Genomic DNA, 13,225 nt, shown 5'->3' with positions numbered 1-13,225 from the left:
GTATGAAACAGAACTGTAACAGAGAAGAAACAGAAGGCGAGGAACTGACAGCATCAGGAAGAGGAAGGTTGTCTCTGCAGAAGGTGAGGTGGCTTTAATGGCATGGAGGAACAGCCATAGGCTTTCAAGCAGAGATTCCTGCTTGTCTGGTCCTTGCACATTGCTGTGGTGCCAGCTCATACCAACAACCACCAGTCCTGTCTCAGCTTCGGGCAGAGGCAGCTGCTCACCACCTGGACAGCAGTGAGGGGACCTTTCCTAGGAAGTGTGACTTGCTGGGATGGTGCTGGAGTGCCAGAAATCACTGTCCCACCAAAACGCTTTGGAGGAGCTTTAATGCCATGGGGCACCCCCTGTCACGATGCAGCAGTGCTCATGTGATGGTAACATATGGTTAGATGTGCTATACTATAACTTTCATATATGTGGTATGGGAATGCAAAGCAGGAGAACACATGAGATTAAAGCAAACTTAGGGAGGCACACTACCCAGAACACACCTTACCCTGGGAAGGACAGCTGAGAGATCCCTGAACCAACACTAGATGATAACAGAATTCATAAGAGAAACCAAACTGCTGAAGAGATAACCATGTATCACAGGGCAGGAGGAGATGGCTGCTCATTATCCTTGCAAGCAGGAAATAATGGCAGAAACTTATTTCCAAAAAGAGGAATGTGATGGAGGTCTCCTCTGTGCAACACTTTGCCACGTGGCACAATGGTTTTTGCACGAGAAAGGGAGCTCAGTGAGCTGCTTTCTAAAGATGGGGTAGTCTTTTTTCCCCCCTTCTGTATGTAACATTTGCTATTGCAGAACCTCTCTGTACCTCAACACTATTAAAAACATAAGAAAAATCCCCAAAAGATAACTGGGGAAATGGCAGGGACAGCAGAGCCCCACAGCCTCTTAATTATTTTTGTTTAAAGCAATTATTCAACTAGATCCAGTCCAAGACATGCGATAAAAACCTCCGTCTAGGGGAGAAAGATGCACTGTTAGCTCATGGACCTAAGGTGCACGTTCTGATGGATCTCTTCTCTCAATGATGGAGGGAGCTAAGTTAGTATGAGACACTACCACGAAACAAATGCAGTTCACATTTTAAGGTGCAGTTGTCCTTTGGCCTCTCTTCATGAGTTTATCTCCCAAGAGAGTAGGCAATTGACTATCCATTTCACCCCCTTTCTGTCTTACCTGCTGATGTACTTTCATTGCCCACTGGAGTGCTGGAGCAGCTGCGGTCCATATTGGAAGATTCAGAAGAGATCCCCCCAGGGCTACAGCCAGTGTAATCCATGTACTCATCTGTTTCAGTGTCCATCATGCTCGGGGGTCCCTGGAAGGAAGCTGGGGTTCCTGATGAGGCTGGGCTGGGTGCCATGCTGCCAACCTGGGGGAGATTTTCATTTCTTGGAGTGTGGCCAATAACCTGCAGTAAGGAAGCAGGACGGGGACTTTCACACCAAAAGCAAGATGCCAAGACCAAAACCATCTGTCGGCACGTTTATTTCTCTCTGCTGCTGCTCATGAGGAACAAATGGAACATGTTCATGAGTGAAACCCATGGCACTGTGGCTAGCAGCATGCATCTTCCTTCACTGGGAGCTCAGAGCATTAAACTTGGCACATGTATCCTGGTATGTGAATTGTGATGTGCTCAGAGGCTGGGAGTGTTAATCTTGGCACTGATATCCTGGTGCACAGATTCTGATGCATTCAAAAACAAGTGGTGTTAATCTTGGCATTGCTGCCTTACAGTGGTAGGTCCTGCTGCATTTAGACTGGGAGTACGACTACTGGCCTTAGTGCCTGCCTGCTGAGACATGGCAATGGGACCACAGACAGAAACCAGTGACCTGAGCATGTGCTGCTGTGCTCTGCTCTCACACAGCTGCTATGACCTGGTTACCACTGGACAGTTGTACCTAGGCAGGTAACCAGAAGCAACATGTAACAAAACATATCAGTAAGTGCCTACTGAGCCCCAAGGAATGGAGAAAACTGGAGTTAGGATATAAAAGTGCAGAATGGCAGTGGTAATACAGCATGGAGCTTTGCTACACACAATCCAGTAGCAGCAAACTTGACCAATTAAAGGGAATTTACAGGGAAGGACAATAAAAAGGGACCTCTCATTCCCATGTTGTGGAACAAAAGGCTGGTTCCCACCTTGCTTTTACAGATGGCACCTTTTGCTTTACATATATCAGACAGTGACCTAAGGGTAGATCAGTCACAGGGTTTTAAATAAAGCTTGCTTGTTTCATCTCCTAAATGTGGGGAAGTTAAAGCAGGGATAGAGGACCAAAGAGGAGGTTGCAGGACGGCTGCCATTCTGAGCAGGTGGTCAGTGCTGCAGCTGAAATCTGGATTTATCTGTGCAACAGACAAAGCAGTTGCTGTCAGTTGGGTTAGGAAAAAAAAGTGACTGCACTGCCCTACATAACTCCCAGTCAGCAGAGAAATGTTGAGACTGGTGTTCCTCCCAGCTGAGGTAGAAGCAGCAAATAATTCTTTATGTGCAACAGGAAATGTTTGCTTTAACCAGCGCGTTCAATTCTTCCACATCCTAAGCGCTTCAATTTTAATAAGCCAATTGGTGTATGCTGAAGAGAGCAGGGAAGGAGTGCAAGTTGTAAATATGAATATTTCAGTGTTGTTCTTCTGAAACGTTTCTCTGTACTACTCACAAGGAAAGGCTGTTTAGATTAAGTAATGCTTTGATGTCTACGCTTTATCACCTCTCCTTGTATTACAGAAGTCAAAGCAGCCAAAGCCAGCTTAGGTGAACTCATGCATCCCAGGTGCATTCCTCAGTGCAGACAAGTATCCTTAAGACTTTGGGTATGAGTGCCTTGGCACTAACAGTTCTGCAGCAAGCAACCAATGGTTCTGTCACTACATTCAGATCTATAATGTAAAAAACAGCGAGTCACCTGAGTAGGAACACGATCAAAATTCTTCCCCAGCATCCTTCTCATGTGCTTTCTGGCATGGGATGTCATTTGGTGCTTCAGCAGGAAGGAGAACTGGCAGCCTTCTCGGATACAGTGGAAGTGGCTGTTCACCTGGTTGTATTTGCAACCTGCAGACACAGAGCCCGTGTATGTAGTACATGAATGGTACCAAGAGGAAGACAGATCACAAGGAAGATGGTCTGGAGACAGGACAAGACTGCTGTTGGATGGGAGAGTATCGGTGGTCATGGGCTCTTCATGAGCAGTCATGAATGAAAATAAGTTTAGGTTTGTTTTTTTTTGTCTGCTCAGCAACTGAAAAAGAGGATTATGTTTAAGGAGGGGACCAGCAGCAGACTAGTCTGATCCCTCTTTGTTTTGTTAGGGAAAGTAACCATGACGTTTAGTGGCATCCAATACTCCCCAGTCTCAGCCAGTGCCTTTTCCAAAGGGAATGAAACCAAGACATCTGGCTGTATCGTCACACTTGCAATTGAAAATACTCACAAGTAGATCTGAAAAGTTCTTTTTCTCCCTGTAACTATGCTCTCCGAGCAGATGAGCATTCTCTTAGAAGCACCAGCTCTGGGACAGGACAGTGTATGGTCAGACATAAAGCTAGGAAGCGTTTACTGCCACTCCAAATTAGCAGTGTAATAGGGGCAGCCATTAAGCAACAACTGATGTCACACTGCACAGAATCACACAATACCCCACGTTGGAAAGGACCCATAACACATTCTGCTCCTTGCAGAAACTGCCATGTATGCTGGGAGTTTGTGTATCTTGTTAACAGGTTATCCTGAATAGCTGCATTCTGTAGCAGACAAATAATGGCTTATTGCAGTAAAAACAGAGCAATATCAACAGTCAGGTTGCATCTGCTCTCCATCATCCCCAGTACTTCACCTTACACACATACAAGCACAGAGCTACAGACAGCCCCAGCTGTATTCATCTATCTACACCCACCTGCCTTTATTTACATACATATACACGTTTTTCACTCTCTCTGTATGTATACACAAATACACCTATACTTACATACACAAAAACATAATATTCATCTATTGATCTAATGCATGCATGTTCACAAACTTTCATAGCCCCTCAAGCAGGCCAGTGCTTCTGCACCTGCTGTATGCATACTTAACCTACAACAGAGAGCTGCACAGCAAAACAGACATGCATTTACATGCTGGTATGCTCATCTACACCCACACAAACACATCCACCCACCCATCCAGCGCTCTGTCTGTCTCTACATAGGCCAAAGCAGAGCGCTGGCTAAACATACATTTAACACATGGCAAGCCCAAGCCATAGGCACATGTACATCCATCCCAGTGGATGCGCGTACCCCTCCAATCCCCAAACAAACACTGCTGACACACACCCAGCCCATAGCCATCTCGCTGCCAAGCAGCTCCCGAATCACCCAGCCCATCTTTAGCTCACAGACAGCGTTTTATGTGCAAGCCAAGTTGGTGTTTGTTTAGGTATTCCACTCCCCCACAGCCCCACCTCGTTTGTCCTCCCCATCACGTCGCTGTTCTTCAGGATGAAGAACAAACAGGGCTGGTGGGATTGAAACGGTATCAGCAAAGGGCAGGTGAAGGCTCGCCCGTTGCCAAGGCAGCCGTGTAGGCTGGGTGTCATGTATCACTGTCCTGCTTTGTCTAGCCCTTTCTATCACCTGAAACGCCTAAAGTTGAGTAAATAACAGCAGCTGCTGAATCCAGTGACATGTGTAAATCAGACCTAGGTGAGTACTGGCTCTGGAGTGTTGACACTCATTACCCCAGTTACCACAAACTAGTTGCCATTTGGGTACAGATTCCTGCCGTTTGGTTCTGCTCACTGTGGCTGTCACCCTGCAGTGCTCAAAAAGGAACAGCATCGAGCAGGAGGAATGGACAAGGAGGTCAGACGTGTTATTCCAAACGCCACTTTGATTCAGCATTAAGCCAGAACCAATAGGAGGACTGGCTCTGTGATAGCAGTAAGGCAGAAGGCAGCAGAGCAAGTCCTGGGAGGTGAGGATGGAGCTCTGCAGCAGCATCCCTGGGGACTGCCTCCAGCACAGAGCGCTGGGCTTCAGCTCCAGGATACTCCGTGGGAACGTGTTTCGCTTTCTGTTGTTGCACGTTTGTTTTACCAGCTTGACACCAGAGGCCCTTAGATTTAATAACTGCTGTAGCGCTGCTAATAGTTTTGGCAAATGGGCAAGCCATGGTCTGAGGCTGTGAGCACAGCAGGGTTTCCTTTGGCTGTGATGAAGGCACAGCGCTCACTCACAGACAGCTGTGCAGAACAGGGTCAGGAGAATAGAGCAGTTTACTGCATGCCCTTCTCCGTACTTCTGTCTCAGGTTATTTACCCCTTTGGCTTTCAATACGCAGCCCTGGCAACAGCAACAGAAAAACAAAAGTCATCTGAAGCTGCGTGGAGTCAGGCACAGCCACAGCCAGAGGTCGATACAGCAGGACCTCTGCACGAGAGCCTCATCAGAACAGACATTTCCCATACGCTGCTTGTAAGAGCACCCTTCAACTCTGGATCTAGAGCTTGTCTTGGGCAAAGACTGCAAAAATCTCCCCTCAAAAAAACAAGAAAAATAAATATTTTTAAATGGCCTTTAAAATCAAAAGGAAAAACAAAGGGGAACCTGTATCTCCAAACAAACGTGTGTATGTACATCAAATCCCCCATACTACAGCTCCTCGTCATTTAAGACTTTTGATCTATTTGAGAAAATAGGAATCTTCGTGCCTCAACACAGGGAGATCAGGAACTGATTTCTGGTTGATTCTGTTTCTCATTTAGTAATTTAATTACCAAATACATCTCCAGCCTAACTCGTGTGCTTTAACTCATTCCATTCTTAGCCTGGATGTAGGAAAGATATGCAAAGGGTGAGAGAGAAAGAAGACAACTCACCTAATCTGCCACATTCTTCTCGCTTGGTGAAATACTTGAAGCCGTTGGCTGCCCTTCTCTCTGCCTTCTCATGTTTTTTCACGTGCCAGGGCAGCTTGGTGGTGATGTTAGTCACGAAGTAGCAGCCAGGACGAAGGCAGTGGTAATGCCCTCTCATCCTGAATTCACAGTGCTGGAGGGGAGCAAATAGGTGGGTTACTTTAAGCATACATGAAACAAATGCACCCTCATTTGCCTGCTACTAATGCTGTCCCTCTGAGAGAAGAGAGGTGCGAGCTGATACTCTGGATTACATCCACTTTATCTTCTATGAGCCACAGTGCAAACTTGCTCCTTGTTATTGTATAGTGTATTCTGCACTGCACTGTTCTACCCTGAAATATCCTGAACCCCAACCAAGATTCCATCACTACCCTTAACTTGTGGGTTTCCCCAGTAACCATCAGAGTTTTACTTCGTCCTGCATCTCTGAGCTCATTTGAGCTACCTTGTCCACTCAAGTCACACATAAAAGCAGTGGGATTTCTTCTTCAATGGAAACACAAACAGTAGATCAAGTAATTAAGATCTTTCTTCCACGGATCTGTCATCAGACCAGGAATAAAATCCTTGGCCTCAGTTCCTACTGCACTGCCTACTTGTTCTTGCCCACGCTCCTCCCGCACACATCCTCAGGATGGGATGCACTGAATTGCTCTTACCTGGTTTGGACAAAGACACTGCAGTGAATAGTAAGCAAACTGGTCTCGCACATTCACCAAATTATTGTTGGGGTTGATGTGGTCCAGGCAGTGGGATTCTGCTTTGCCAGAGGTTTTGCACACGTACTTGCAGTTCCCAAAGAGACAGTGGAAGTGGAATTTATTGGCATACTTGCAGTCCGTTGCCAGGCAGGGATCGCTGGAATACATCCAAAACCCAATCATCACCTTCACTCATTTCACACATTTGTTTCTTTGCCAACATTTAATTCAAGGGGAGCCCAGCTGAAGTCTCTGTTCCAAACATGGCCTACAGATTTCCCATAGCCTCCTTTCTCTTCAATAAAATTGATGCCGGCAATACTACTGCAACTGTAGCAAGCCCATGCACTTTCTTAATTAAGACTACTAAAATACAGCAATGCATGGTGGGATCTGTAGTTTCTGAGGGCCACACTTCTAATTTAAAGCTTTCTTTCAGGATCCGAACTTCAGTGGTGATTCAGACACCTCACAGTCACATGGAAAATGCCAGGAATGGCCCCAGTTAAGACAAAATCTGCAGCAGTCCCGTTCAATTTTGGCACCTGACTCCCCCTGCCCACTCCTTGGCTTTTGAACTGTGCACACAGAGGTCAGATAGGAGGTAGCTGAACACTGATGTCTTGGATCCTGAGCACAATGTTACTTATTCAGAGACATGAAAAATTATTAATACGCTTCTTTAAAAGCAGCGTCAGTGTGTGGCTCAGAGTGGGATACTCCATCAGCCTCAACAACAAAGTTGCAATGCACAACCTGACTGTGAACTCCGAGTCCTTCTGTAACCCACCTACCTGCTGTCTATCTGCACGCCAGAAACAGAACCATCATCACAGCACCGCACTCTTAGTTACCTTGCAGCTGTGGAGATGCTGCACTCCCTTTGTTGCCTTTAGCATCAAGAACATGGCAAAGAGCATTTATTTCTGTTTACCTCCCACGAGGTATAAAAAAAGGCTCCAGTGATATGTCAGCAAGTTTATTTCTCAGAACTCTTATCTAAAAGTGCTCCCAGATGTACTAGAAAAAATCCTGTGTTTTTCTTCCCCAGCATAGCTGAGGGTATGTTCTAGAGTTTATAGAAGCAAGTTTTCTTCAAAATAAAGCCTGGACTGTCTGCTGGACAGAAGGCATCTCAGTGGGCAAATACAGATGTAGAATACAACTCTAAGGAGCAGTAAAGAGAGGATTGCAAGGTTGGAGAGGACAAAGGGAGGCAAGCAGCATCTCCAACAACTTACTTCTCCTGGAACTGGAGAAATCCGGGTTTGACCTGAGGCTTGGCGTTCTCCAGGGAAGTCGTAGCCAAGGGTGAGGTTGCCAGGTTAGGCACTGATGCTGGGATCTGAGGCATTTGGGGTATGGTTGAAGCCAGCTGCTTCCAAGCTAGTAGTGTGGGGGCAGAGGGCACAGTTGCTGGGCTTGGAGTGGGCACATCAAGGGCCGGAGCGCTCGCCATGGTGGCAGACGTAGCAGATGGTGATGAAGGGCCCAGTGAAGCCTTACTGTCAGTAGTAGTTGAGAAGGGAGATTCGGAGTTACTTTTCACAGCCCCTCCCTCAGTTCTGAAGTGAAAACTGCAAAGAGACAGTGTAATTTGGACATAACATCAAGTACTGCATATAACACAATGAAATACCAACAAAACATGGCTGCAGTCTACAAGCAAACTAGCTGAGTGAAACCCCAAAAGGGACTCTGCCCATTGTGTGGACAGCTGTAGGGCCACAGAGGAGATCTGTGAGGAAAAGGGAATTCATTAGGTGGGGGTAGAGTCAGCAAAGTATAATAGCTTGTTAAACCCAGAGCAGTGCAAGAACGGCTGCAGCCAGCAAGGTCAGTACAACTGAGGGTCACTTCCCATATCTGTTTTGAGAAACAAAAGTAGTGAAACACAGGGAAACATCCAACTCCAGAGACCAACTGTGCTAACATCCTCCTGCCTTAAACTTCACCACATCACCTTCCCTTTAGACCCTGTCAGACTCAGTCATGCAGCCAGCTGCTGAGGGCCACACTTATGCTTTGTTCAGGCTAATCTTCCTTAGCCTTTAAAAGGAACGTGCCATGGGATTAAACTGCAGATTGCGTCCTGTACAAATTAATTATGGAGAAAATCTGCAGCATCCCAGCCTTCCTCTGTTAGTTCCCTCACTGTGACAATGGGAGCGTATCTCAACTTCACTCTTCACACAAGAGTCACCCAGAGCTGAGCATGCTGCACAGCTGCTGTTACAAGACAGGCCATGACACCTAGCTCTGGCTACCAAAGCCTGGGCTGCCTGCTGCTTTCCAAAATGCTGTAAGAGTTTACAATACAGAACACTGCAAGGCAAGCAGGAGAATTGACTGTTGAGCTGAACGCTTTGTTTCCTTTCAAGAGCCTTACCTACATGATGCCAGCACCTTAAAACCATACAAATAAAGGGTTAGGGAAGGCTTGTTAAAGAAAATTTGTCATGACAAGGAAAATAAAATGCTTTCCACACTGCAGTGAGGGGAAGCTGTCTGCTCTGCAACACAACTGCAACCAGCCACAATGGTTGGGGTTTACAGGCTCCTTTCCCTCTCACATCCTGTACTTTCTTTGCATCTGGTGTACTTGCATGCACTGAGAAATACTGGTCTCCTTGAACACACTGTCAAGCAGGCTAGAGAAAAAACACGAACGCCCATTTCTTCACCTTGCCAGCTCTGCACAAGACATCAGTAATGTTAAAATGTGATGGAAAGTACAGCAATAATAGTGAGGTAGTAAAGTTTTAGACTACAGCAAATGAGGATCGGTTGGACTGGAAGATCTTTTAGGTCTTTTCCAACCTTGGTGATTCTCATTCTAGGACAAGCCCAAATGCTGCAGCCGTGGATGCAGAAATGAAGGAAGAAAATGTCCTACCTTTGCAAGGCCTCAGGCAGGCAGGGATCCCCAGCAAGATAGCCTAACCTCCAGAGCCAGCCCTTAAGTGAGGGCTGGGAAAGAGTGGATCCTAGTTCCACCCCTTCTGGTCACTCAGTGCACTGCTTGCACCTGAGCTGCCCTGGGTTGGCCCTGCCCTCCCACCAGGTGCTGAATGACTGGTGCAAGCCATGACTTAGCACTTCCACTACACAAACAGAGCACGTTTATTGTGAAACAGATTCAAATAGGACACTGTGTCCTGCAGAAACATCAGCTGAACACATCTGCACAGGAAGTGACTGGACACCCAAATAGCCGCTGCAGGACTGCTCAGAGGAGTGTTCCCTCAGCGAGGCCTCTCCTGCGCCGTGTGGTCTCCCAAAGCTAGAGCTCCCCTACTCACTTGGCGTGCTTGATGGCTCCATCCAAAGTGCTGAAGAGGGCACCGCATTCCTCCACGACGCAGTGGAAATGCACCTTATGCAGAAAGTCGCACTGTGCATCGCAGAAATCCTTGGTACCAAACCTGGCCAAAGCAGACAAGCAGGTATTTTACAGAAGGAAGGTTGGAACAGGCATGGAAGAAACATTTCTTTTTGTTTATCAGCTCTAATAGCACCCTGTCTTCTCATGTCACTGTCCCTGCTGCACAGACTGGAGTTGCTGCTTGATCATGGCTGGTTACACAGGTCTGAACGTGGAGAACTTCCCCTCAATTGCTTTTGACTGAGGAACTCGCATTCACTTTTAGTAGGATCAAAATACAGAACAAATCTGATAAAAAGATGACAAACCAGCAGAGTTCTGGAGCATCTGTGTGCAAAAGTCAGAGCTCTGGGGGAAGATCAAAGGTTAGTAAATCTGCCTGAATTTACTGGGAGTAGCAAACAGAAACGAACAAGGGAGCCGAGATCCGGCACATTCCCACCCAACAAGCACACTGGCAACAACTGGCTATCACATGGATGGGAGAAACAGGAGAAACAAAGCATCACCTATACAGCAATTACAGCCTAATAAAGAATCATACAGTCCCTAAGTACGCATCTAAAGTACATCATCTAAAGCCATCTCAGAGGAACTGGTCAAGAGGAGAATAACAAGCAAGCATAGGTTTGCTGCTCATCCGCTGCTGAGATTCTCCAAACTTGATGACAGCAGCAGAACACACGTGATTTCAGGAAACTTCAGAATGGAGAAATCAAGTAAAAAATGCTGGCAGGAAGGATCTGAAACTTAACAGGGGAATCTTGCATAATTAAGGTACAACAGACTACAGTTTCTCTGATGAGCAGGAAAGCAAAAAACAAACAGCAGCCTGCATGGTCCCGGGGGAACCTCCTAACAATCGGAAGGTAGAGAAAGAAGGAAAAAAACAATATCATGTACTGGAGATGAAAAGGCCAGTGGATGTTGAACGCATGCAGTCAGTTAAGGCTTGCAGGGAGAAGATGGCGAAAAGTAAAGGTAAGATAAGAGAAGAGATAAGAAACCAAGTTACTGCAAGCTAAAGGGCTTGTTTTATCAAGGTCGAGGGGTTTTGTACTTAGAAAAAAAAGCCTGATAAATATGCCAGGGAGGTGATGAGTCGAAAACAGACGCCTTATAAAATATGCTTTGGACAAGGAAACTAAAGACAAGGCAGACAATTAGGGCTGAAATGAAGACCTCCTAGAAAAGCAGATAAAGAGACTGGTTGGAAAATATAAATATGTACAAATCAGCCAGTCTGGATGATACATGTCCTGAAGTGCAATGGAAATTAACTCGCAAACTGATTGCATTACTATTTGTTATTTTTTAAGCCATGGAGAAGAGGGAGATAGTAGAAAACTGGAACAAAAAATATTACAATCTAGACACTGATTCTTTCAAAAGAGAAAAGGACGAGTGATCTTTGGCAATTATCGTACCTCTAGTCTTAACTTCTCCTTCCAGTAAAGTAATGGAACAAATATTAAGAGGGAGGAGAAAATCATTAAACATCTAGAGGATAAAGGAACCATGAGCAATAAACAGCATCGGGATTATAAAGAATAAATCTTACTAGACAAATTTAATTGCTTTTTTTGATAGAATTACAAAATTAGTGGATGAAGGGATGCAATATATTTGGATTTTAGTAAAGCGTTTTGATACAGTCTTGCATATGCTTAGAATTAATTCAAGTTGGCTTGGATGGGAAAGCTACCACACGGATTGAGAACCGGCTGAAGGACCGTAAACAAAGGCTAATGACAAACAGCACCACATCGAGCTGGGAGGAGGCATCTTGTGAACGCTGCAAGGATGACTTTGGCTAGGTCTGAGCTTATTTAACATCTTCATTAGCAATCTAGGAGAAGGAGTAAACAGTGCGCTAATGAAATTCACAGAAGATACTAAACTGGGAGGAGTTGGCAACACCAGTGCTAGAGGAGAGAAATAACACAGGGAGGCCTTGCAAGACACAGGGGAAGGTTCCGATCTGACAGTCATATTTGGAGAAAACAGCTAATGCATCTGGGGGTGAGGAGGGTGTTTTATACATAGAGGACTCAGAAGAACAACCTCACCAGCAATCATGTTTAGCAGTCGATGGTAAGCATGATACATATACATGACATAATATAGATGCAAACAAGGTAGCACAATTTTGAGCTGCATATATGGGGCAGGAAGCTTGTTACATGTCTAGTGTGCTGATAGAGGAATGGCAGCCCAGTTCTGCACCCACTGAGGGAACAGCAAGAAAGACGACAACAGCAACAACATGATCAGCGGGCTGAAGGGACTAATTTACAAAGTCAGATTAAAGGAAGTAAATAAGCTTCATTAAATGATATGCTAAAAGTCTGTGTCTATCTGAAGGGGGTGAACTCCAATTGTGGAAAAGAATTATCCGCTGTAGTTCAAGGGGATATAACTAGAACTGCAACAAAATCACGGAAAGGGAAATTCAGGCAGCAAACCATAAAGAAAAGATCCTGACAGAGAAATACATTACATGGTAGAATAGTGCTCCCAGAAACAAGGGAGCAGCTTGGCATAATTAAAACTAGGCTGGACAAAATGTCTGCGAGTGGATTGCGGGGAAAGATCTCACACTGGCCAGGGGCAGACAGACCAGAGGACCTTCTAGTCCTTTCCATCAAAGTCTGTGATTTTCAAAGTGTCCACAGGCATTTGCAAGCAACTATCTGTGTCAGAGCACCGACCAATATGTGTCTGCCTGGGTGTATCTGTGTATGCTCAAAGCGCGTGTCTGTCTGGGCATGTATGTGCCTGTGTCCGTGTGTGGGTGAGTTTTGTATCTGTTCCATTTTCTTTTCAAGCCTTGTTGTCTGCAAGAAAAACAGCAGAAACCATGCAGTTCCCATAGCTCCTTGGACTCCCTCTTTTGCCCCAATCCTACTCAGCATTCAAATGTGGACTAATGAGCCAGATGCTTTTCAAAGGAGACCATTTCCTTTTCCTCTGTTCCCAGTCCCAGGCCCCCCTTACCGGCGCAGGTACATCTTCCATGGCTCAGAGAGCTTCTCCTGGACAAGCGCCTTCACTGCCTTGCCCAAGTACTGTGTTGGCTCCCCAGCCCCAGCCTGGCTGCCATCTCCTTCTGTCTTAATGTTCAGCAGGTTGCCAAGGCTGGCACTAGTCTTGGACATCTGGAACAAGAACATACACACACCATGTCAAACCCAGC

At 45.9% G+C, this 13,225-nt stretch overlaps 1 protein-coding gene across 1 annotated transcript in view; it reads right to left on the bottom strand.

Moving 5' to 3' along the window:
- Positions 1-13,225, bottom strand: part of CASZ1 (castor zinc finger 1) — a 69,656-nt gene that overhangs the window by 4,964 nt on the left and 51,467 nt on the right. The window contains exons 11-17 of the mRNA XM_072354351.1: positions 13,027-13,187; positions 9,947-10,069; positions 7,886-8,221; positions 6,603-6,801; positions 5,902-6,073; positions 2,941-3,089; positions 1,199-1,433 (exon numbers count right to left, since the gene is read on the bottom strand). Coding sequence (XP_072210452.1) covers positions 1,199-1,433; positions 2,941-3,089; positions 5,902-6,073; positions 6,603-6,801; positions 7,886-8,221; positions 9,947-10,069; positions 13,027-13,187 — 1,375 coding nt within the window. The remainder of the gene's footprint in view (positions 1-1,198; positions 1,434-2,940; positions 3,090-5,901; positions 6,074-6,602; positions 6,802-7,885; positions 8,222-9,946; positions 10,070-13,026; positions 13,188-13,225) is intronic.

Source organism: Excalfactoria chinensis, chromosome 20, assembly GCF_039878825.1.
Source record: "Excalfactoria chinensis isolate bCotChi1 chromosome 20, bCotChi1.hap2, whole genome shotgun sequence".
In the NCBI taxonomy this organism is placed as follows: Eukaryota; Metazoa; Chordata; class Aves; order Galliformes; family Phasianidae; genus Excalfactoria; species Excalfactoria chinensis.
The sequence above is the reverse complement of the archived record's forward strand: the minus strand, read 5'-3'. Positions and strand labels throughout refer to the sequence as shown.